General features: G+C 40.6%; 1 protein-coding gene across 1 annotated transcript in view; it reads right to left on the minus strand.

The window, feature by feature from the left end:
• Positions 1-22,213, minus strand: part of kcnh1a (potassium voltage-gated channel, subfamily H (eag-related), member 1a) — a 253,217-nt gene that overhangs the window by 149,586 nt on the left and 81,418 nt on the right. The window contains exon 8 of the mRNA XM_069931204.1: positions 364-563. Coding sequence (XP_069787305.1) covers positions 364-563 — 200 coding nt within the window. The remainder of the gene's footprint in view (positions 1-363; positions 564-22,213) is intronic.

The raw sequence follows: 22,213 nt of genomic DNA on the forward strand, positions 1-22,213 counted from the left end.
TTTTTTTAAACTCTCCCTTTGGTATGTGTTTGCTTGTAAACAATTGATTCATTATGTATTGTCATTTATTATGTATGCTTAGTGTGTTAAACAATAAAAATATATTAAAAAGAAAAAGAATTAAGATGGGAAGTGTGTCAGATAGTGAAAATACCTGAAGATATGGCATAGATCTGTAGTCAGGTAAAGCAGAAGCTTCAGAAGTGAGCAGTGCCATTAATCCACACCTGAGAGGATTATCCTTGGGTGCCAAATTTATTGGTATACATATTATCCCAAGAAGCAGAGATGACACTTACTTTATCAGACAATAGTCTAAAGCAGTACAAAATTATCTTTTTAAGCTTTTGTGCGTTTTAATACCTTTTCAGTATCAATTCCTTTGGACATTGACCACGTCGAAACAATGTAGTCCATCACTCGTTCACTCAAACCTTTAGGCACCTGATAAAGCTTCAAAAAGTCTCGGACACAGTTCAGCATCTCATGATATCTGTTGCTGTTAGCATACATTTGTTGGAAGATTGTTGTCACATTACCAAATATGGTTGCATACAAGAGAGCTGCAAACAAGAAAAGAGATGGCTTTTAAAATCAGTAAATCAACAGTTACAAGCCAAAAAGGGAAATAAAAGTACTGTAAATGGAACTTAACTATTTCATTCTCAGTATTGACTTTTCAGTATTTGAATAAAGATAAAATGGGCCTCCAACCCAAATGGTATGAACAATGATTTTTTTTCCCCCAATTTCAAATAACTCACTGCCACTAGTCCACTTACGTTTTCTTCCCTAAATCACTTTCCATTCTCTCCTCCTCAGTTATCTAATTTGTTCATTCGCACATCATTGATACACCCATTCACCAGGGTTTTCTCTCCCTTCACCAACCTTTGCTGCTCCCTCCCCAACCTAGTTCTGTTCATCATCCTTCCCTTATCTAGTTATCACCTTCCAGATTTTGTCTCCACCTTCTCCTTCCCTCCCACAACCTTGCTCCATCTACACAATTATTTTCCCCTTACCTGCCACCAGCCTCTGTCTCCACTCCCGGCCCCATCTTCTCATTATCTCCCACCTCACTTGTTTCCACATGTCACCTACCAGACCACCTCATCCTTCTCCTTCACTCTCCCCCACCTGCCTCCCACTGAACATAACCCCTCAACTGACACCACACCTCACCTACTTGCCTCTCTCATTCCTCCCTCCCACTTATACACACTGTCTATCTTAACCCTGCACTCAATCCTGATCCAGGATACAGAGCCACTTGACCCACCAAGTTCCTCCAACTGTTTGACCCTGATAGACTTGCAGCAAAATCTTAGTCGCGAGAAGCTTTGAAAACCACAGGTGAAAATATCACTGTTCTTATGTCTAAGTCAACATGCCGAGTTGCAAATTACTGCCAACATTAAAAAAATTAGTTTGCATGAAGAGTTAATTTAAACAGATCAGTAGATCCAGTCTGAGAAATGTCATTACTTTACATATACTATCATGAATTGCAATCTTGGTAATAAAATCCAAAAGCCAAGCTGCGCTTAAAAAAAACTCAGCTGAGAAGTGAAATTGTTTTGGTAGAAGTGATTGAAAGATGAAACATTGTCACACATTGAATGAACTTGCTGTGCTTCCAATAGTGACAAGGGATTTTTAATGTCCACAAGAACGGATTGATGGAAATGTAATTAACCCTCTCTCTCTTGATGTCAGCACCCGACAAGGGAGCACTCCCTCAACTTGATTTACATATACTTGCTGTGTAAATTTAATTCTAGTACCCTACCAAAACCAACTTATTTCACTAATATTAAAATTCACTAGGATACTGTATTTAGGTATCTTTTGATTGATTATTTAGTTATTCTTTGCAGACCACCCCATCCAAAGTAAACTGAACATACATTTAGAAGTAAACGGTTCAAAGATTTCTTTTATTGTCACAAAATAATACATTAAAAATGTAATATACATGAAATACTTCAACTTATCTGCCATAAGGCAAACCAAGAGTCGGCATGAGCATTGCTTGGCCCCCAACCAATAGGAGAAAGAGAAGCAAAAGATTGTAGTCTCTTCAGAAACCCAGTGTCCATGGATTCACCTCAAGAACACCCACAGCCTCTGCAGTCTCACAGAGTCAACTCATTGGCAGTCCAAGCTCCAGGTCCAAACTTCCAATGTGATCAGCAAGTTTTCAATACTCAAGAGCCTTTCAGAGGCCCTCGTGCCCTCAGCAGCTTCTTGAATCCCAGATCTGATACCTGAGACCCATGAGCCAGTCTCCTGCAGCCTGCGTGGGTCTTTCGACCGTAAGTTGCCAACAGCCCATGGGAGTCCTTCAAGTCAAGTTCAAAGATTTACTGTCAAAATACATAAATGTCAGCACAAACAACCCTGAGATTCTTTCTCCTGTGGGCAAGGCAGAATTTCTACTTATGGGTAGTGCAAAACTGAACTCAATAAAAGATATATGTATAAAAAAGAGAAATTCCCACGGAATGATCCATGCTGCTCAGGCTTGTTATCCTTGCAGCCCCACTTCAGTGCCATCCACTTAACACACTAGTTCCCCTGGAAATAAGGTTACCAATAATCCTTGTGAATCCCAGAGACCCCAACCCCATTAAATGAGCAATCACAAAATGGTATCACCAAGATAAAGCAATTAAGGTCCATGGGTAACACAGGAAGTGAAAAGAAATATCATGAAGTCAGTGATGAAAGCATGGGTATGTTAAGTGACGCGAAAGAGGTGTTGAGGGAACTAATACCTTTATATACAACACATGACCTGGTTTTGCATATTAAATTATAATGTGTTTTGCTTCCAAAATGGTTTGTAACTCTGGCCGTCTCCACACTCAGGTTGGGCATCCCTGGCACATGAGCATCCAGAAGCAAGTTGCCCAGCAGACCAACCAGGGATCAATGTCATACCAGTGCTGGCATTTTGTTTTATACTCATATTAACACACCCTCAAATATACATAGTTGGTTCTACACTCAGTAGAAAGACTGCCTTTGCCGGCCCTTGCGCTTCTGCACAGTGCCTTCCCAATAGCTGAAGCATGAGCGTGGACTTTCTGTAGAGGAGACTATCGGCAGTTTAATCCAACAACCTTGTGCATGATAATGACCCAAACGTGAAGGCCTACTACACCGACTCAGCATGGGATGCAGCCATTGAGGGCTGCCTGACATCCAACAACAAAGAGCTATGGGTGGAATGCAAGAAATAAGCTGGTTATCCAGATACAGGAAAACATGGACTTCATGGAGAGTTGTCACTTCCACCACATCATATGCTTCCCCTCACCCCTCCAATTTATTACTGCTGACATGTGTTATAAACAACCTTGGTTGCATAGGAGAGGAAGATGTGTCAATGAGTAGAGCATGTGCTGTTTGAGTGGAGGGGTTAACTTATTTAAATTTGCGGCAACATTCTGAAATGCAAATGCAATAAATCTGTTTCCTGTTTAATAGAGGTTATTGGTAGGAGTCATGAGGATGTGATAAATTGCATTAAAGCCTCAGTCTTCAGATACCAAATTCCATAGCTGGCTGTTTCTTCTGATTCCTGATAGTATCAGTCGTGCCTCCCTGTGGAAGCTGAATATCATACTTCTCCATCAAGCCTTGAAGCAGGGTTTGGAAATCATAGTAGATGCTCTCTCCTGCCCTTCACCATTTTCCAAGTTGTAGAGCTCGTCGAAAGAACCAAAGACTTGTTGATCCAAACCAAGGCTTTTATTAGCAAAAGACCGGAGCTCTTCACAGGTGGCCGACCAGTCCGGAATGATCCGACCTGGCTAGGGACACAACCCTTTAAGGCCCAAACAATAGGTGTGGCTTAGCTCTCAGCCAATCGCTGTAAGCACGGTCTAGATACAGTAACTATATACACTATGTACATTGGTGATAGATCTGTACTATCACACAAGTTTACTTCACTTTAAAGACAGCCACATGTCCAGACAGTTCACTCACTGAATAAACAATACAAAGGAGCACTGGCAAGCTTTAACGAGTGTGAATGGCTCAAAACATTGGTCTCCAGATGAATGCAAAAACTAAGTCAATGAATATTGAAAGTAACACTGACTGGACAGAGTTGTGAAAATGAACAAATAGCATGACATCAATCTAAGAAGTGCCTGCCATTGAATGACCAAGAATGGGGGGGGCGGGGGTAAAAACATACTTTGCTTATAAATTTAGACATGTAGCACAGTAACAGGCCTTTCTGACTCATGACCCACCCCTCCATACACCAATAAACCTACAACCCCCTACATTTTGAATGGTGGGAGGAAACCAGAACACCCAGGAAAAAACCCACACAGAGATGGGGAGAACATACAAACTCCTTACAAATGGCAAAAGATTCAAAGCTGGGTCACTGACTCTGTAATAGTGCTGTGCTAACCACTATTCAACCTGTGCTGCCCTGTTTTTACCCCACCTGTTTTTAGCAACAAAGCTACCACACAATATATTTTTAGATTTTGATACTCCCCTTGCTTTCCCCATGGTAATGGAGCTCATCAGCTGTGCATCACATTGGGTGGCAGGAGGAGAGCACCTGTAGAGTGGCATATGTCTTCTTCCAATTAGAGCATATGTGGATGACATGATCATTAATAACACCAAAGGCCCGCACTGTGCCTTCTTGATAAGCTTCATAGCAACATCAAATGGGCATGAATGGAAATCAAACCAAACAAATCTCGTAGAATTTCCATTATCAATGGAAGTCTTGCAGATGAAAGGTTTTGCATTAATGAAGAACTAATAACAACCATCCTGGAGAAACCAATCAAAAGCCTCGAACGGTGGTATAATGCAACCCTAAAGGGCACTGAGCAGGTTGAAGAACTTAGGCATGATATGCTCAGTGGCCTTAAACAAATTATCAACACTGCTCTCCCAAGGAAGCTAAAGGTTTGGTGTCTCCAGTTCGGCCTGCTACCACAACTCATGTGGCCATTAACAATATACAAAGTGTCTCTATCAATATGTGAATATGGAGAGACTGATTAGCTCACAAATGAAGAAGTGCCTCGGACTACCCAGATGTGTTAGTAGGGTAAGGCTTTAGGGGATGGAATCCTGCCATTGCCATTGAATAGAAATAGAAATAGGAATAGAAATGTACCAAAGTGAGGCTGGAGATGACGCTCAGAGAATCACAGGACCTGTGCATAAGCGGTGCTGCCCCAGCCTTATCAACAGGCAGAAAATGAATGCCAGCTGCAGCAGAATAGAATGCAAAATCTGTACTCCAACACCGGGACATTGTGGGCTATGTGCAACAAGGTAGAGGAGGCTTTGGCTTAGAAACAAAGAAACCCACTTGGCAGAAAGTAAATCCATCTGAACATCGGCAACTGGTGGTGGAGGAAGTGCACTGACAAGAAGAAGCAACCAGGTTTGCCAAAGCAACCTGTCAACCAAAACAAGGGCAATGGACAAAATGGGAGGGCATTGCAAGGAGACTAACCTAGAAGGACCTGTGGAATAAGGAGTCAAAGAGGACAAGCTTCATCATCAGAGCCACATATGATGTCGTGCCCTCTCCCAAAACCTAAATCTGTGGTTGAGAGAGGACCCTGTATGTCCCTTCTGTACAGTTCCTGCTACCCTCAAGCACATTTTTGTTGAGTGCAATATCAATCTCATCCAAGGCCGACATAGTGCTGAAATGTCTAGCAGTTGAACTTGAAGAAACTTCAAATGCACTGCTGTCAAACATACAGAACCCAGACACTTTCCCATGCCTACTACCTTTCACCTGAGAGAGAACAAGTCAAAGGACCCACTCCTCCTCACTCCAAGATATAGGCCAACTGAAAATAGCCAGAGACTAGAAATTGCTTGCAGATCTCAGCTAGTGATTTACCTTTCCATGGGAAATTGCCAGCACTAACCTGATACCAGCTCTGGTACTCTGGTCCAGCTCTCGGCAGATTGTCTTCATTATTGGGCTGATGGTTTTTTGGGAGGCCACAATGGATGAGGCACAAGAACAAAAGACACTATGTTATACTAATCCTGCTGTAGAAGCAGAAGAGCGAGGCTGGAAAGTTACGGATGTGCTCGGTCAAAGTTGGCTGTGGAGGATTTGTTGCCAAATCCATGACCAAGCTCCTGAAGGAAGTAGGAATCAAAGGGCCAGCCCTCAGAAAGGCAATTAAATCCCTCTCTGGCTCAGCTGAAATGAGCAGTCACTTGCTCTGGTGAAAAAGAAGGATTCTATCTGGGTTCCAAATGACCACGAGGAGAAAAGAATATGGGACACACACCTGGGTCTGAGCAGCCTATGGTGGGCCTGCCTTGGCAGAGGTTGCCTTATTTTTAGAGGCCAAAACACCCAATGATACCAGGGAATACAAATGTACATGTGTCCGATGCTGGATAATATCCCCTCCATTAATATAACTGAGTCAACCGACTGTATTAACTCTATGAGAGTCAGAGATTGTAACATCTAGTCTTAAAACTCCACCTGTTCACTGAATTAAAATGGTGTAGACTGGTTCAATGCAGGGACTCAATTTTTTTTCTGGAAAACTTTAAGACATAGCAGATCATGCAAGGCTGATTTTCAGAAGTAGAGAGGCTGAAGACTAAATTTGAAAAATGCATTATTAAATTTAATTTATTTCAATATCTGTATTTTTGTTAAAACTTGGAAGAGTGTTGTATAGACTCTGTAACGTTACACACAAGAGCAAGGGCAGAAAAACTCTCCTTGTAAGACTCATCATATCATTTCATGCTCCAGCATCCCCATTCCGATATGGTCAAACCTCCAGTAGAAAAGTTGTCGACGCACAGCCGGTGCAAGTGAGTTCAATTCTGACCTCAGCTGCAGTCTTTGCACATTAGCCCATAACCACATGCATTTCCCTGCAGCTAATTTAGTTTCCACTCATCCCAATGACATACTGGTTGTTAAACTATTTGTTTTTTGTCAAATCATGTATACTACTCTGTCAAGCCCTTCAAAACAAACTTGGGCATGTAAAAAGTCAACTTGTATTCATTCTAAACTAAGGAGAATACAAGACTAATCTACTCAGCCACTCAAATTACAGACCTTCCATTTCATTTGAAGAGTCATTTTAGTGATTTTTTTTGCAGTATTTCCTATATAATGTCTTTTTTGGTAAACAGACCAAAACGGTAAACAATTTGCCAGGTCTGATCTGTGTTGTTTCACTTTTGATCTCTGGAAGCATCAACAGCAAGACTTTCATAACCCCTGTGTTTTAGAAGGATACCATACTGTCCAGAGACTCTGTCAGTCATAGAGAAATTACAGTCCCAAATAAATGTTCCCAAAATCTATTCTACCTACATTCCCATCAAATATCCCACCCATACTATAAGTTGTGCAAATTATAATAGTCATTTAACTTGATAAACCCACCTCTAGGTGGACCCACAGATGAAACCAAGGTGGCCATGGAGAGAACATGCAAACTTCACACACATGGCATTGGAAATCTGGATTGAACCTGGATTACCTGCAGTAGCTCTGTGTAATAGTGTTGTCACCCATACCAGTAATTATAATGTTTCTTTATATAACAACAGGGCTGGCAGCTAATATCTTGTCATTCATCCCAGGTGCTATTTACCATAAATTAAATTAGATGATGAATGACAAAAGAAAAATAAATTCTTATTTAGAACCCACAGCCAATTTCCTTTCAAAAGTCACAATCTTGCACAGCATATCCATGCCAACCTTTTTTGCCCATTTACAGAAATCCATTGGCCCACATTTGATTCGTAACTTTCTGTACCTTGTCTAAGTAAACATAGTGATTATATTAGGGGTGAAGCCACAGGACTATAAGAGTGGCAGAGAAGATCACTGGAGTCTCTTTCCCACCACATCGACGTGATCTACCAGGATTGTTGTCTGAAGAGGGTGCTTAAAATTATTGGGGACCCATTACATCCTTCACTCAGCCACTTTCAGCTGCTCCCATCGAGGAAGAGATATAGGAGAATCAGAGCCATATCATCAAGCTGAGGAACAGCTTCTTCCCAAGGGCAGTGAAAATACTGAATGACCAAAGGAACTGCTCACATTAAGCATCCAAGACTCTAATTTGTACAGAACAATAGATATTTATTTTTATAGATAAAATACTTGTTCTGCATATATATTTGTCTGGATGTGTGTTATGCCTGGTTGTGTGGCTGCACCATGGACTAGAGAATGCTGTCTCGTTGGGTTGTACAATCAAATGACAATAAACTTAACTTGAATGAAAACTGCCAAACCTACAGAGGATCTTAGCCAGTCATGCAGAGAGCCAGAGGAGAGCAATCATTCCTTATACAGTCAAACCACAGGAGCCAAAGAACCTGCAGCCAAGCAGGATTTTACTCACAATTACAGGGGCACATTCAAAAGGGGTGAACTCCCTTACCTGCAGGATATCATTTTTGGAGTGATCATTGGGGTCTGGTCCTGTTTCTCTCCTCCCTCTTCAGTAACCTTGGGTCTGACCTGGATATTCCAAATCCAATTTGACATGTTTGTATCAACAGCACGTTGTGTGCAAGTGTTGAAGCTTAAAAACCATCTCTTGCCATTTGATAATAAATTAGTACTCCTTGTTTGGTTTCATTATAAATGGCACTAGCTGAAGATTGTCCTAAGATATCCTGGCAGTTACGATTAATGTTGGGGCAGCACAGTAAGCATAGCACAGGAGTGGCCAAATATTTTTAAACACAAGAGTCACAACTTCCAATCTTTGAGAGCCACAAGACCTGTTACATGCACACTTCATTACAAAAATGTTATACAAATATTAAGAAATACACATGCTTAATGATATTTAGTCATGTATGTAGTTTTTAAGATGATAAATGGTATTAGTTTCAATAATCAAAAAGTACACACACATATATATATATATATATATATATATATACGCATACTACTTTTGACCATGGTAAGTACCTGTGTCGTTCAGGGCATCGGGAGCTCAGATGGGTGAGCAGGTGGCTGGGACCAAGTGGTAAGATCAAGTTTGGGTGTCAAGAGCTTGGATGGGGAGGCAGCTGGGGCCTTGCAAAGAGTCTGCATTTGGGTAACTGGAGCTCGGCTGGGTGGGCGGCTGTGGCCAAGGTGAGAGTCTACGATTGGGGCGTTGGAAGCACTGATGGCAGGCAGCCGGGGCCTAGATGGTCTGTGGTCAGGGTGTCTGGAGCTCCAGTAGGCAAGCAGCCAGGGCCTGGGCAAGAGATAGCAGTCAGGGCATTGGGAGCTTCAATGGGCAGGCTGTTGGAGCCAAAAATATGGAGCTTGTCTAGTATCGCCTATTGCACACGTATAAACACTATATATACCAAATATTTTCAATTGCAAGCCACACCAATTGAAACTACCACTGTGAGCACCGGCTCATACGATTCCTGTCTCAGCCAACATATTTCCGTGAGCTGCATATTAGATGTCAAAGAGCCACAGATTGGCGTCGTGGTTAGCACAATGCTGTTACAGTACCAGCGATCTGGGTTCAAATCCCATGCTGTCTGTAAGGAGTTTGTATATTCTCCCTGTGACTACATAGGTTCCTCCAGATGCTTCAGTTTCCTCCCACTCTTCAAAACATACAGGGGTTGTGTCATTTGGGTATAATTGGGCAGCATGGGCTTGTGGGCCAGAAGGGCACATTACTGTGTGTTGTTTGTCTAAATTAAAAAATTTATCAGTGAGTTCCCAGCTAATCCCCAGACTTCAAATAGTATGACTACTTGGATTAAGGGAATAATGATTGGCAATCAGGGGCATAGTCTCAGTGAAGGGAAGAATAGAGGCAAGATAAGCAAGAGAAAGGGGTCAGAGGAGACTGAGGGTGACAGTTAGAAAATGGACACATGAATAAGGTTACATATGTACCAGTGAAGAGATGGGTTGGGTGCATACATATTTAAGAGGACATCAGGTTTATGCAATCTTATTTCCCATCATCTTAAACCTCTTTACCAGTGGACCAAGACTTCATTTTGGTGTTGACAGACACATTATTTTTATGCCCAGGCATTCTCAACAATTCAGAGAAGGACTTCCTAATGTGACAATGTGGCAGGCACAACTTCAAGATTTTGGCTTTTAAGTTGCTGGGGTTATTGATCAGTCTCTGCATGAATGGGGAAAGGAATAGAGAACTTAAAATGTCTTAAACCATCATTCACACTAGCTAACTGGTCAAACACCAAGATAGTAAAATTCCAACAAACCCAAGATGTTGATAAGCCCACAAGGGCTAACTTTAATGTACTAGACTAGGTGTTGTTTAATGCATCAGGGATGATTAGAGAGCTTAGGGTAAAGGAATCATTAGGCGGCAGTGATTTGAGATTTAACAAGGAGAAACTAAAGTTAGTATGTCAGAGGAACTGGCCAAAGTAGATTGAAAGGAGCCACTAGTAGGGAGGACAGCAGAGCTTCCATGGATGGAGTTCCTGTGAGAAATGAAAAAGGTACAGGATAGATACATACCAAAAGAAAGAAAATATTCAAATGGAAAAGTTTCACAACAATGCCTGACAAGAGATGTCAAAGACAATGTAAAAGAAAAAGAGAGGATATACAAGGAAGCAAAAATTAGTGGGAAGATGGAGGATTGGGAATTTTTTTTTGAATACTTGCAGAAGGGAACTAAAAAATTAATAAGGAGGGAAAAAGGTGAAGTATGAAAATAGGCTAGCAAATAATATTAAAGAGGATATAAATGCTTGAAGTACCAGTATATAAAGAGTAAAAGAGAGGTAAGAATAGTAAGAGGGCCACTAGAAAATAATACTGATGAAATAATAATGGGAGTGAAGGAGATAGCAGAGGAGCTAAATAAATATTTTGCATCTGTCTTCATGGTGGAAGATGTTAGCAGTGTGCTGGATATCTAAGGGCATCAAGGAAGGGAAGTGAGTGCAGTTACTAGGTCAAGGGAAAAGATGTTCAAAAAGTTGAATAGTCTAAGGGTAGAAAAGTCTCCCAGACCAGATGGATTGTACCCTCAGGGTTCTGAAATAAGTCGTAGCAGAGATTGTGCAGGCATTGGAAATGATCTTTCAGGAATCAATTGATTCTTGTAGAGTCCCAAAGGACTGGAAAAATCACAAATGTCAACTTACTTCAAGAAGGGATGGAGGCAGCAGAAAGGAAATAATAGATCGGTTAGCATACATCAGTGGTTGGGAAGATGTTGGAGTTGCATGTCAAGGATGAGGTTGCAGAGTATTTGGAGGCACATGACAATAGGCCAAAGCCAGCATGGTTTCCTTAAGGGAAAGTCTTACTTGATAGGCTTACTGGAATTCTTTGAAGTGACAAACAAGTGAGATAAAGGAAATGGAGTGAATGTTGTGTATTTGGATTATCAGACGGTCTTTGACAAGGTCCTGCACAAGACTACTTAACAAGAGCACATGGTGTAACATGAAATGACTGATGAACTGCTCATACAAACCCTTTGTGACTCAACTATTTATTTAACAATATTTATTTATTTGCATATGTCTTGTTGTCTGTATGTGCATTTGCAGTGGGTTGCACCGAAGAAAGCTGTTTCGTCAGGTTATACTTAAATAAACTTGAACCAGTTTGGGTAGAGCACTGGCTAATTGGCAGGAAGCAGAAAGTAGGAATACAGGGATTATATTCTGGTTGGCTGCCAGTTGCTACTGGTGTTCCATAGGGGTCAGTGTTGGGGTTACTTATTTTCTGTGGTATATCAATGACTTATGGAATGAATGGTTTGTGGTCAAGTTTGCAGATGATACAATGGTAGGTCGAAGAGTAGTAGGTAGTGTTGAATAAAAGGAAGAATGCAGAAGAACTCAGGTAGTTTAGAAAAATGAGCATGAAATGAAGTTGAGAATTCCTTAATAAACATAAGAAACAATCATTTGAATTGATCTATAAATCATGTTAAACCTGTTTGCCAAGTTAAGCCAAATAAAAAAAAAGTGAAAAAAATGTAAAAAATAAAAACTACATCTTATCTACCCCTTCCCTCTAATCAAGGATACCTTAAATGATAGATAAAAATATGAATCCAATGGTGACTCCCCCCCCCCCCCACCACCACCACTGACATCAGACAGTGAATCTCTGGAGAACAAGATAATTCTTAATTCTTCCAATTATTAAAAAAATTCTAAGAATGGGCCCACAACTTTATAAATTGAAACTTTCTGTCTCTAATTTTCTATGAACTTAAATAGGATATTACATCATATAACCACTGTGTATGAGTTGGGGATTAATCATCTTTCTACTTCAGTCAGATTGCTTGACTGGCTATCAACGTGGAAAAAGCTAAAACTTTTTCCTGAGATGCAGATTATAGGGTTATCTGGGTCATGAGAAAAAGCAAACAGAGCAATTAATGGACAAGGTTCTAGAATCCTTGATAATGTTTGGAAAATGTCTTTCCAGAATTTCTCTAAATTTGGTCACTCCCAAAACATGCGAATCAGAGAAGCTTAAAAAAATTTTTATATCTCTCACATATGGATCAGTATCTACATAAAAAAAGATAATTTAATTTTGGTCATATGAGTTCTGTGTACCACCTTAAACTGTAAGAACAAAATGTCTTACACAGAATGAGGAATCATTAATCAAGTTGAGAGTAGAGTACCAATCTTCATCTGAAAATGCTATGTTCAAATCTCATTCCCAATCGTTCTTGATCCCAGCCATGGAATGTAAATCCAATAAATTATGATAAATTCTTGATATCAATCCACCATGAAAATAAAACCACAAGTTAAAAAATAAATCGAGAATATTAGTATTTGGAATTTGCAGGAAATCAGAAAGCTTAAACTGAACAAAATGTCTAATATGTAAATATCTAAAAAAAGGTCTGTTAGAAAGATTAAATTTGGCTGATGATTGTTCAAGGGAGGCAAACATCTCAAATAAAGAGATAAAGGCATGCACAGAGAAGATATAGAAAGTTTGATTTCCATGAAGGGAGAGCTTGGGACAAGAGGCCACAACCAGGATTGAAGGCTGTCCACTTAGAATAGAGATGCAAATGAACTTCTTCAGCCAGAGGGTGGTGAATCAGTGGAATTTATTGTCACAGCCAATTGTGGTGCCAAAGTCATTGGGTGTATTTAAGGCAGAGATTGATAGGTTCTTAACTAGCCTGGGTATCTAAGATTATGGGCAGAAGCCAAGCAGAGGAGCTGAGTGCAAAAATGATGGGGTAGGCACAATAGGCTTAATAGTCTATTTATGATCTTAGGGTCAAGACATCCAACTGTGGCTTGAAGCAAACATGCATCTGCTGTTGTTTAAGGATGCCTCCTAAGCAGTTAAAGATCTTTCTGAGAACTTAGGAACACCAAGATTTGCTCCTCACTGAGCAGAAAAATGACTTGGTGTCCAGACATTAAACTCAAAGATTCTGCAGTATAGCAGCTCAAGAAGTACAGGATTTTAACATTGCTTTGGACAAAAATCAAATGGTATTCCATTACAGATACACAATCCTTTATCTGAACATCTAAAATCTGGAAAGCTCCAAAATCCGGTAAGTGGGGAGAGAGGCAGCCAGCACTTGGGGGATGCGGCTGAGGGACTGGAAGGGGGTGAGGGTGGATGTAGCAGCACAATTCAGGTGGGCTTTCTGAAATCCAGAAAAATCCAAAATTCGGAACACACTGTCCCCAAGGGTTCCAGATAAAGGAACCTGTAATAGCATTCAATGGAATATTAATTGAATATTCCAATATAAATTAAGGTTGTTTTTGTCAAATGCTTATGAAAAGTTAACAAGTCTTCAACTTAAACATGGTCTCCAATACAGAGCATCATACTTCTGGGTGATTATTAAAACCATGAAGATGGTGCCAAAAAGACTACTGATATGGGCCTTCAGTTACAAGGACATACTGCATGTTGGGCTGTTGTCTTGAGAGCAGAGAAAGTTAAGAGGTGTTTTGACAGAGAAATTCAAAACCACAAATTGTTTTGATCAAGTAAATGATGAAAAATTGCTTCCAGTATTAAAAGGATCAGTAATCAAAGGACACAAATTTAAAATGATTGCCAGAAGCACTGGTGCAAGACGAGGTAACATTATTTTAAATAGAGCTGCTATGATTTGGAATGAATTGCCTTAAGGGATAATGGATGTTGATGGAATGGTGATGTGCAAAATAGAAATAGATTAAAACTTGAAGGGTAATAAACCATTTAAAGGCTACTGTGGGGAAGAATGGAAAAGTAAGATTAATTGGTAGTTCCATCATACAGCTGTCAGCTGTAGAGGCTCCAACAAGCCAAACATTTTCTTTCCAAACTGAGCATTAAATTTTCTAACATAATCTATTCCAAAAGATTGGTAGAGCCTCATGACAACTCATCTAATGCACAGATGTGTTTGAACTGGAACCTTTAATAGCTGATTACTAAGCAGGTGAGTATATCTGCCATGTGGTCTTTTGGATGATACAGCCATTTATAAAATTAATACACAAATCATAAGGTGAGGTTATGAATTCTTTCAAAATGTTGTACTATTACAGTAAATAAACTCTACAGTTTTGGGCCCATCCACATTCTTGTCCAATTCTCACATCACTTGATTTTCTTATCTGTCATAAAATACTATCACAGTTCTCTTGAAGTAGAATACTTAAAATATTTGCCACACTATGTAAATAAATTTCTCCACCAATGAGTCCTAAATGGTTGATCTCTCTGCCATCTTTGGTCATGATTTTTTTTTAAAGAATTTTATTTTTAGACATACAGCACGATAGCATGCCATTTCAGTCCATGAGCCCATGCCACCCAATTACACTACAACCCCGGAACGTTTTTGAATGGTGGGAGTAAACCGGAGCCCCCAGAGGAAACTCACGCAGATAGGGTGAGAATGTATAAACTCTTTACAGACAGCGTGGGATTTGAACCCCCGCCCTGATCTCTGGCACTGCAACAGCACTGGCACTAACTGCTACTTTAATCGTGCCACCCTTCTAGGCTAACCGTGCCACCCTCCGATGATTACTACAGCCTGAAGGAACACTTTTCCAAATCTACCCTTCCAGAAGCATGCACATTTCAACAAAATAATCACCAAACTCCACAAGCCAATTTCATTGTCCTTGCTCACAGGGCAATCTTCTTATTCCAGAAATCAACTAAGTCCTCCTGCAATCCAAGAATAATCTTCTTCAGGCACAAAAGCAACACTCTCATGCTCTTTTGTAGGGAGGAGCAGGCAGTGTGGAGGAAAACACAGATTAAATGGTGGGGCAGACTCAATCGGCTGAATAGTCTATTTCTGCTGCTGGGTCTCATGGTCTAAGCCCCTGACCAGAGAAGGAAGACCTCAGTTTCTAGTATTCCCTCTTGATTTTCAATAATATACGACATGCTTAGATCCTTATTATTTTTGTACCTGAATCCTAATTTGTGGTTTCATGAAACAGTGCACCAATGTCCCTCCACCATAAACAATGAAAAACATCATCTTTTCCTATTCTTTCACCAGTCACAACTTAACATTTTCCCAAAATTAAACTCTACCCATTAACTTAATGGTCTATATTTCACTATAATGTCTTCATCTTCCAAACATCAATATTCACATTATTAATACAAGTTGTAAATGGCCAAGGCTAAGCACTAGTCCACTGTTAACCCTTTAGAAACAGGCTGACGCAATGAGTAAAACTATTGTATTTTAACTAAATCTTCAATATTCATGCTTTCTTTAAAAAAAAACATCCAAAATGTATAATTTTACATAGCAACCTGTTGCATGTTCTCTTATAAGATGCCATTCAAAAATCTAAATTTGTTATATACACTGCTTCTCTAATAAGCTGTTCTGAATAATTTCTAAAACGGAGATTATTATTTTATTGAACAATTCTAAGCATTTTTTTAAAAACCAGGAATAGCATACAAGAATGCAACAAAGGAGAATTGATGTATTATTAATAAAAGCTTCTGTATTTCAGCATTAACCACTTGCACAGAAATACCACTCTTACTGCATCAATTTCACATTGTAATATTGAGTGGCGATAGCTTCAAATTATTTTTTCACAAAATAGACAGACATTAAGAAATCAAGAAGGAACATATTAGAATATTTGGCTTCAGAAATGATCGATTTCCAGATATCAAGCACCAAATTACAGCAAACTTCCCAATTTCCACCATAATATAGAGATGCTCTCAATGACCTGCAGAGGAATAGGTCAACAATATGTTAGCATAGAATACAAGACCTAAATTAGGTCTCATATAAAATTGTGGTGTAAAGTGTGCTGACCGGCTGCTTCACGGTCTGGTATGGGAATACCAATACCTGCAAAAGATTATGGACACAGCCAAGGACATCACATGCAAAACCCTCCCCACTATTGAATACATCTACAGGGAACACTGCATCCCTATTCTTCTCCTACCGACTACATAAAAAAAATATATATATTTTTGTTACACAAGGTGAAAAGAAAACAAGGCTTTGACTTCAAGGTGTTGTGACACCAGGGGGGGTGCAGGGGAGGTAGGGAACCCATTAAGAATGGCTGGTCTAAATAGAGTAGACGTCCAAAATTCCAGATGCCAGAACGCTGAACCTCCTGAGAATCTCAGCTTTTCAAAAACTCAATCTTTTTAAAATTTAACAGGCTTTTGTGTGCGTGCACTAAGCACTACAGGTGCACAGTGGCATTTTTCTTTTTCTTTAAAACTGCTCATTTTGATAAATAAAGAATGTTGTAATGTGACTGATTGCACTCAAAGATAAGTGAGGAGTACATATACACTTTAAATAGCTTACAATTAATGGTCGATAGACACAATAGTCCTCAGGTGAAATTGGAGTAGGTGAGGGTGGAGCCAGCCATCTGAACAATACATACAGTGAATTCCAGTTCACTGCAGCTGTATTTCCTAATGAATAAACTATCAAAATTTACCTGTTTATCTCTTTTATTCCTCCTTAAATTTGAATTTTTAAACTACTGCCAAGATCTCCTCCATAATCTCCATCAGTACCGGAGCACCACAGGGCTGTGTTCTTAGCCTCCTGCTCTATTCACTTATGATTGTGTGGATCAGTACGACAATAACACATCTACAAATTTACTGATGATACCATGATAATGGGTTGTATAAAGAAAGGTGATGACTCAGCATACCGGAGGAAGATTGAGTGCAAGGTGCACTTTTCAGAGAAGTTTTCAATGTCACCAAAACTAAGGAGCTGAAACTAAGTCAATGTCACCAAAATTAAGGAAAGCCAGAGGTATGCAATCCAGTGACCATTAGATGGAGAAGGTAAGAAAATTTAAGTTCTAGGGACTCACTATCTTTAGGATCTTTCCTGGACCCAAAACACTAAAGACATCATAAAGAAAGCACATTAGCACCTCTACTTACTCAGGAATTTGCAAAGGTTTGGTATGACACCAGAAGCCTTGGCAAATTTTTACAGATGTGTGGTGGAAAGTGTGCTGACCAGCTGCATCACAGTCTGGTATGGGGGCACCAGTAATCCCGAGCATAAAGTATCCAAAAGATGGTGTACACAGGCCAGGACATCACAGGCAAAAACCCTCACCACTATCAAGAACATCTACAGGGAATACTGCCGCCGGAGAGCAGCAGCAATCATCAAGGCTCTACACCACCCAGTCTCACTGCTGCCATCAGGAAAAAGATATATGAGCCGCAAGACTTGCGCCAACAAGTTCAGAAATAGCTGCTACCCCTCCACCATCAGACTCCACAACAATAAACATAATCAGGGATTCATTTGAGATCTCTTGCTTGCACACTTTATTGATTTTTTTATTCTCTCTATATTGCACAGCTTGTTTACATTCATTATCTGCTTACAGTTCTTTGTTTAGATGTATACAGTTTTTTTGCACTACTGTTATAGAATAAATTAATAAAATTATGATAAAATACACCTTAAAAGAGTAAGATTGTGAGGTTTAGTTATTAGGTCACATTTCACAAACAAATATCTCATTTGCCATGCAAGAGCTGTCTGTAGTTGGCTGCAGAGACCACGGGAAGTGCTTGTGAGAGTTAATGGACCAGCATGTATGAACGGTGTCCAGGCTCAAGAACTGAGAAATCTTTTGCTGCTGGACTGGAGCTATAGTTTTAAATGTCTGGTTGAAGTTTGTTGTCCTAAGAGGGACCATGTGTTTTTGCAAACAGAGAGAAAGCATCCATTGTTGGGGAGAGGGAGAGGGAGAATATTCTGCAGTAGTCTGTGGTGAAGGCTGCAACCTGGCATACCTGCTGCAAAACCCCATTTCAAGAGGTGTTTTGATTTCTAAGTTCAGCCTATTCTAAATCTCTGTAGTCATTTGCAGAAGTTGTGGCTGGTTATTTTGTTTCTCTTGAAATAGGGGAAAAATAAGAACTCCTTCTGGTAACCTGGAAGAGGGTATCTTTTAGATAAACCCAACAGGGGGGACATTTCTTCAGTAATACACTTAGGTTGCTGATTAAAGGAAATCAGGTTGTGTTTCCAACAAATAACGAATCTCTCTCTGAAACCAACAACGTCCTTCCAGAGCAGTAATAACTTAAGTTAAAGCACTAGAGCCTGGTGAATAACTGTGCACAGTATGGAAGATCGCCCGATTCCAGTGAACGTGGAGAATTGAGAAGTGAATGATAGGACAGAGAAAAATAATTTTCCTGAACACATAAACATTACACTATGTACATGTGCGCTGAGAATTAGAAGGGGGTTAAGTTAATAGCAATAAGTTAAGTATTGATATTATTATGTTTTTTTTTCTTTGGCTTGGCTTCGCGGACGAAGATTTATGGAGGGGGTAAAAGTCCACGTCAGCTGCAGGCTCGTTTGTGGCTGACAAGTCCGATGCGGGACAGGCAGACACGGTTGCAGCGGCTGCAGGGGAAAATTGGTTGGTTGGGGTTGGGTGTTGGGTTTTTCCTCCTTTGCCTTTTGTCAGTGAGGTGGGCTCTGCGGTCTTCTTCAAAGGAGGTTGCTGCCCGCCAAACTGTGAGGCGCCAAGATGCACGGTTTGAGGCGATATCAGCCCACTGGCGGTGGTCAATGTGGCAGGCACCAAGAGATTTCTTTAGGCAGTCCTTGTACCTCTTCTTTGGTGCACCTCTGTCACGGTGGCCAGTGGAGAGCTCGCCATATAACACGATCTTGGGAAGGCGATGGTCCTCCATTCTGGAGACGTGACCCACCCAGCGCAGCTGGATCTTCAGCAGCGTGGACTCGATGCTGTCGACCTCTGCCATCTCGAGTACTTCGACGTTAGGGATGAAAGCGCTCCAATGGATGTTGAGGATGGAGCGGAGACAACGCTGGTGGAAGCATTCTAGGAGCCGTAGGTGATGCCGGTAGAGGACCCATGATTCGGAGCCGAACAGGAGTGTGGGTATGATAACGGCTCTGTATACGCTTATCTTTGTGAGGTTTTTCAGTTGGTTGTTTTTCCAGACTCTTTTGTGTAGTCTTCCAAAGGCGCTATTTGCCTTGGCGAGTCTGTTGTCTATCTCATTATCGATCCTTGCATCTGATGAAATGGTGCAGCCGAGATAGGTAAACTGGTTGACCGTTTTGAGTTTTGTGTGCCCGATGGAGATGTGGGGGGGCTGGTAGTCATGGTGGGGAGCTGGCTGATGGAGGACCTCAGTTTTCTTCAGGCTGACTTCCAGGCCAAACATTTTGGCAGTTTCCGCAAAGCAGGACGTCAAGCGCTGAAGAGCTGGCTCTGAATGGGCAACTAAAGCAGCATCGTCTGCAAAGAGTAGTTCACGGACAAGTTTCTCTTGTGTCTTGGTGTGAGCGTGCAGGCGCCTCAGATTGAAGAGACTGCCATCCGTGCGGTACCGGATGTAAACAGCGTCTTCATTGTTATTATTATTATGTATACAAAAAATAAAAGCAGTTTTGTTTAAGTAGCCATTGTCTTGCTGAATTTCTATGCTGCTGGTTTTTGAATCTTTTGGGTTCTGCCTCACCCACAGGAAAAAGAATCTGAGGGTTTTATGTGATATCACGTATATAAATCTGAAATCTCAGAATCCGGAAAATCTGAAACTATGTTAAGACTGCTATACCATCAAGTCAAATCACCTGATTTATCATTCATACCATGCTTGCATGGTAAAGACGAAATAGCATTTCTCCAGGACCAAGGAGCATATTTACATAAATATAAGTTAGAACAGAAGGTATAAACATGGAAATATTAAAATATTATGACATATATAGTAAATGTCCACAGTACACTATCCACATATGTTCTGGGAATTCAGGAGCTTGATGGCTCAGGGGAAAAACTGTTGCCCAATCTGGACGCAAGGGCCCGAGTGCTAAGGTACCTCCTGTTTCATCTTGTATTCACATGTGTGAGTTCTTAGACAACACATGGATGAAGGAAAAGGTTCTTTACTTTAAAGTTGACGTAGACAGCACCATGAGGCATGCCATGAGGCTGCAAGCCTTCATTACAGATCTTGCATGCTGTGTCTTGCTCTGTGTCAGCCACCTACTGGCAGCCAAGTCTAATCAAATGGGAGCTATAATCCTTAAGGCATTGCTAGTTATATTGCAACCATGATCACTATCATTACATCTCCCTTTCTTAAAACAAAACTAGCTTATATTTAACTAACTTTAACACCAGGGACTTATATTTTCATTATTTTCAACATTGTTAACATTTTTAAAATTTGTTCAGTGCGTTCATATTTACATACACTAAAACATGAAATGCGAATAAGATAGGACTACTTGATTCTATAACAGGAGTCTTTAAATTTGCTCTATGAGTCTCTTAGGAGGATTCATGTGTCTTGATGATCTCCTGATTGATTGTCCTTGAATCTGAGTTGTTGCCTCAGACAATGTCTTCTCAGATGTGCATTCAGGTTGTTCAACAGTATCCATCTTTCCATCTACTGTGGCTGGTCCCATTTGAAGATTTCGACGATTTCTTCACAGAACACCGTTGTCTGTCTGAATGGTGTATGATCTTGGTTGGACTTCACTAAGGACTGTTCCCTTCTGAGTCCATAAGTTCATTTTGTCTTTTAGCCTTAATTTGTCACCAGAATAGGGTTCCAATAAATTTTTTGTTCCTCTGTCAAGGTAATACTTTTGCTTTTCTATCTGTTGTTCTTTGAATTTCCTCACGTTCTCCCCCTCTTTTGTTTTTGGGAGGTTCTCCTGAATGGGTAGGTTTGATCTTAGCCTACATCCCATAAGGAGTTGTGCTGGTGACATACCACACTCGAGCAGCGTTGTGCAGTATACTAGCATGCTCTGGTAGAAGTATGTGTCATTGTCTTTTGCCTTGTTCATCAGTCTTTTCAATGTCTGTACAGATTTTTCCACTAGACCATTGGACTGTGGAAAATGAGGACGATGTGGTGTGTACAAAGTCCCACTCTGACAACAGTCTGAACATTAAAATGCAAAACTGGGGTCCATTGTCACTTGCCATGCATGTCTGAAGAATATGGCTTTCCATATAACCACTTACAGCACAGAACAGGCCAGTTCGGCCCTACTAGTCCATGCCGTAACAAATTCCCACCCTCCTAGTCCCACTGACCAGCACCCGGTCCATACCCCTCCAGTCCTCTCCTCTCCATGTAACTATCCAGTCTATCCTTAAATGTAACCAATGATCCCACCTCAACCTGTTATTACAGCATCTGCAATGGTTGTGTTAAGTCTACACACCTCTAGATACAGGGAGTAATAGTCTGTGACTACAAGATAGTCCTTCCCTTGACATTCAAATAGGTCAGTGCCTACCTTCTGGTAAGGTCTGTAAGGTGCTGGGTATGGCTTTAGTGGTTCTGCAGGATTGCTTGCTTGATATTTCTGGCATATTGAACACTTTGACACTTCATTTGTTACATCATAGTTGATTCTTGACAAGTACATCACCTCTCGTGCTCTTTCCTTACACTTTTCGATTCTGAAATGTCCTCCATGGATCCTTTTTAGCATCTCTTTTCTCAAACTCTTTGGGATAAGGATTTTATTTCCTTTGTAGATGATGTCTTCAACCATTGATAGTTCCGCCCTGCAGTTCCAGTACACTGCAACGTCAGGTGAGCAGCCCTGCTTTATGTTGGGCCATCCATTCAAGATGTCTTTCTCAG

Source organism: Narcine bancroftii, chromosome 4 (genome assembly GCF_036971445.1).
Source record: "Narcine bancroftii isolate sNarBan1 chromosome 4, sNarBan1.hap1, whole genome shotgun sequence".
Classification (NCBI taxonomy): domain Eukaryota; kingdom Metazoa; phylum Chordata; class Chondrichthyes; order Torpediniformes; family Narcinidae; genus Narcine; species Narcine bancroftii.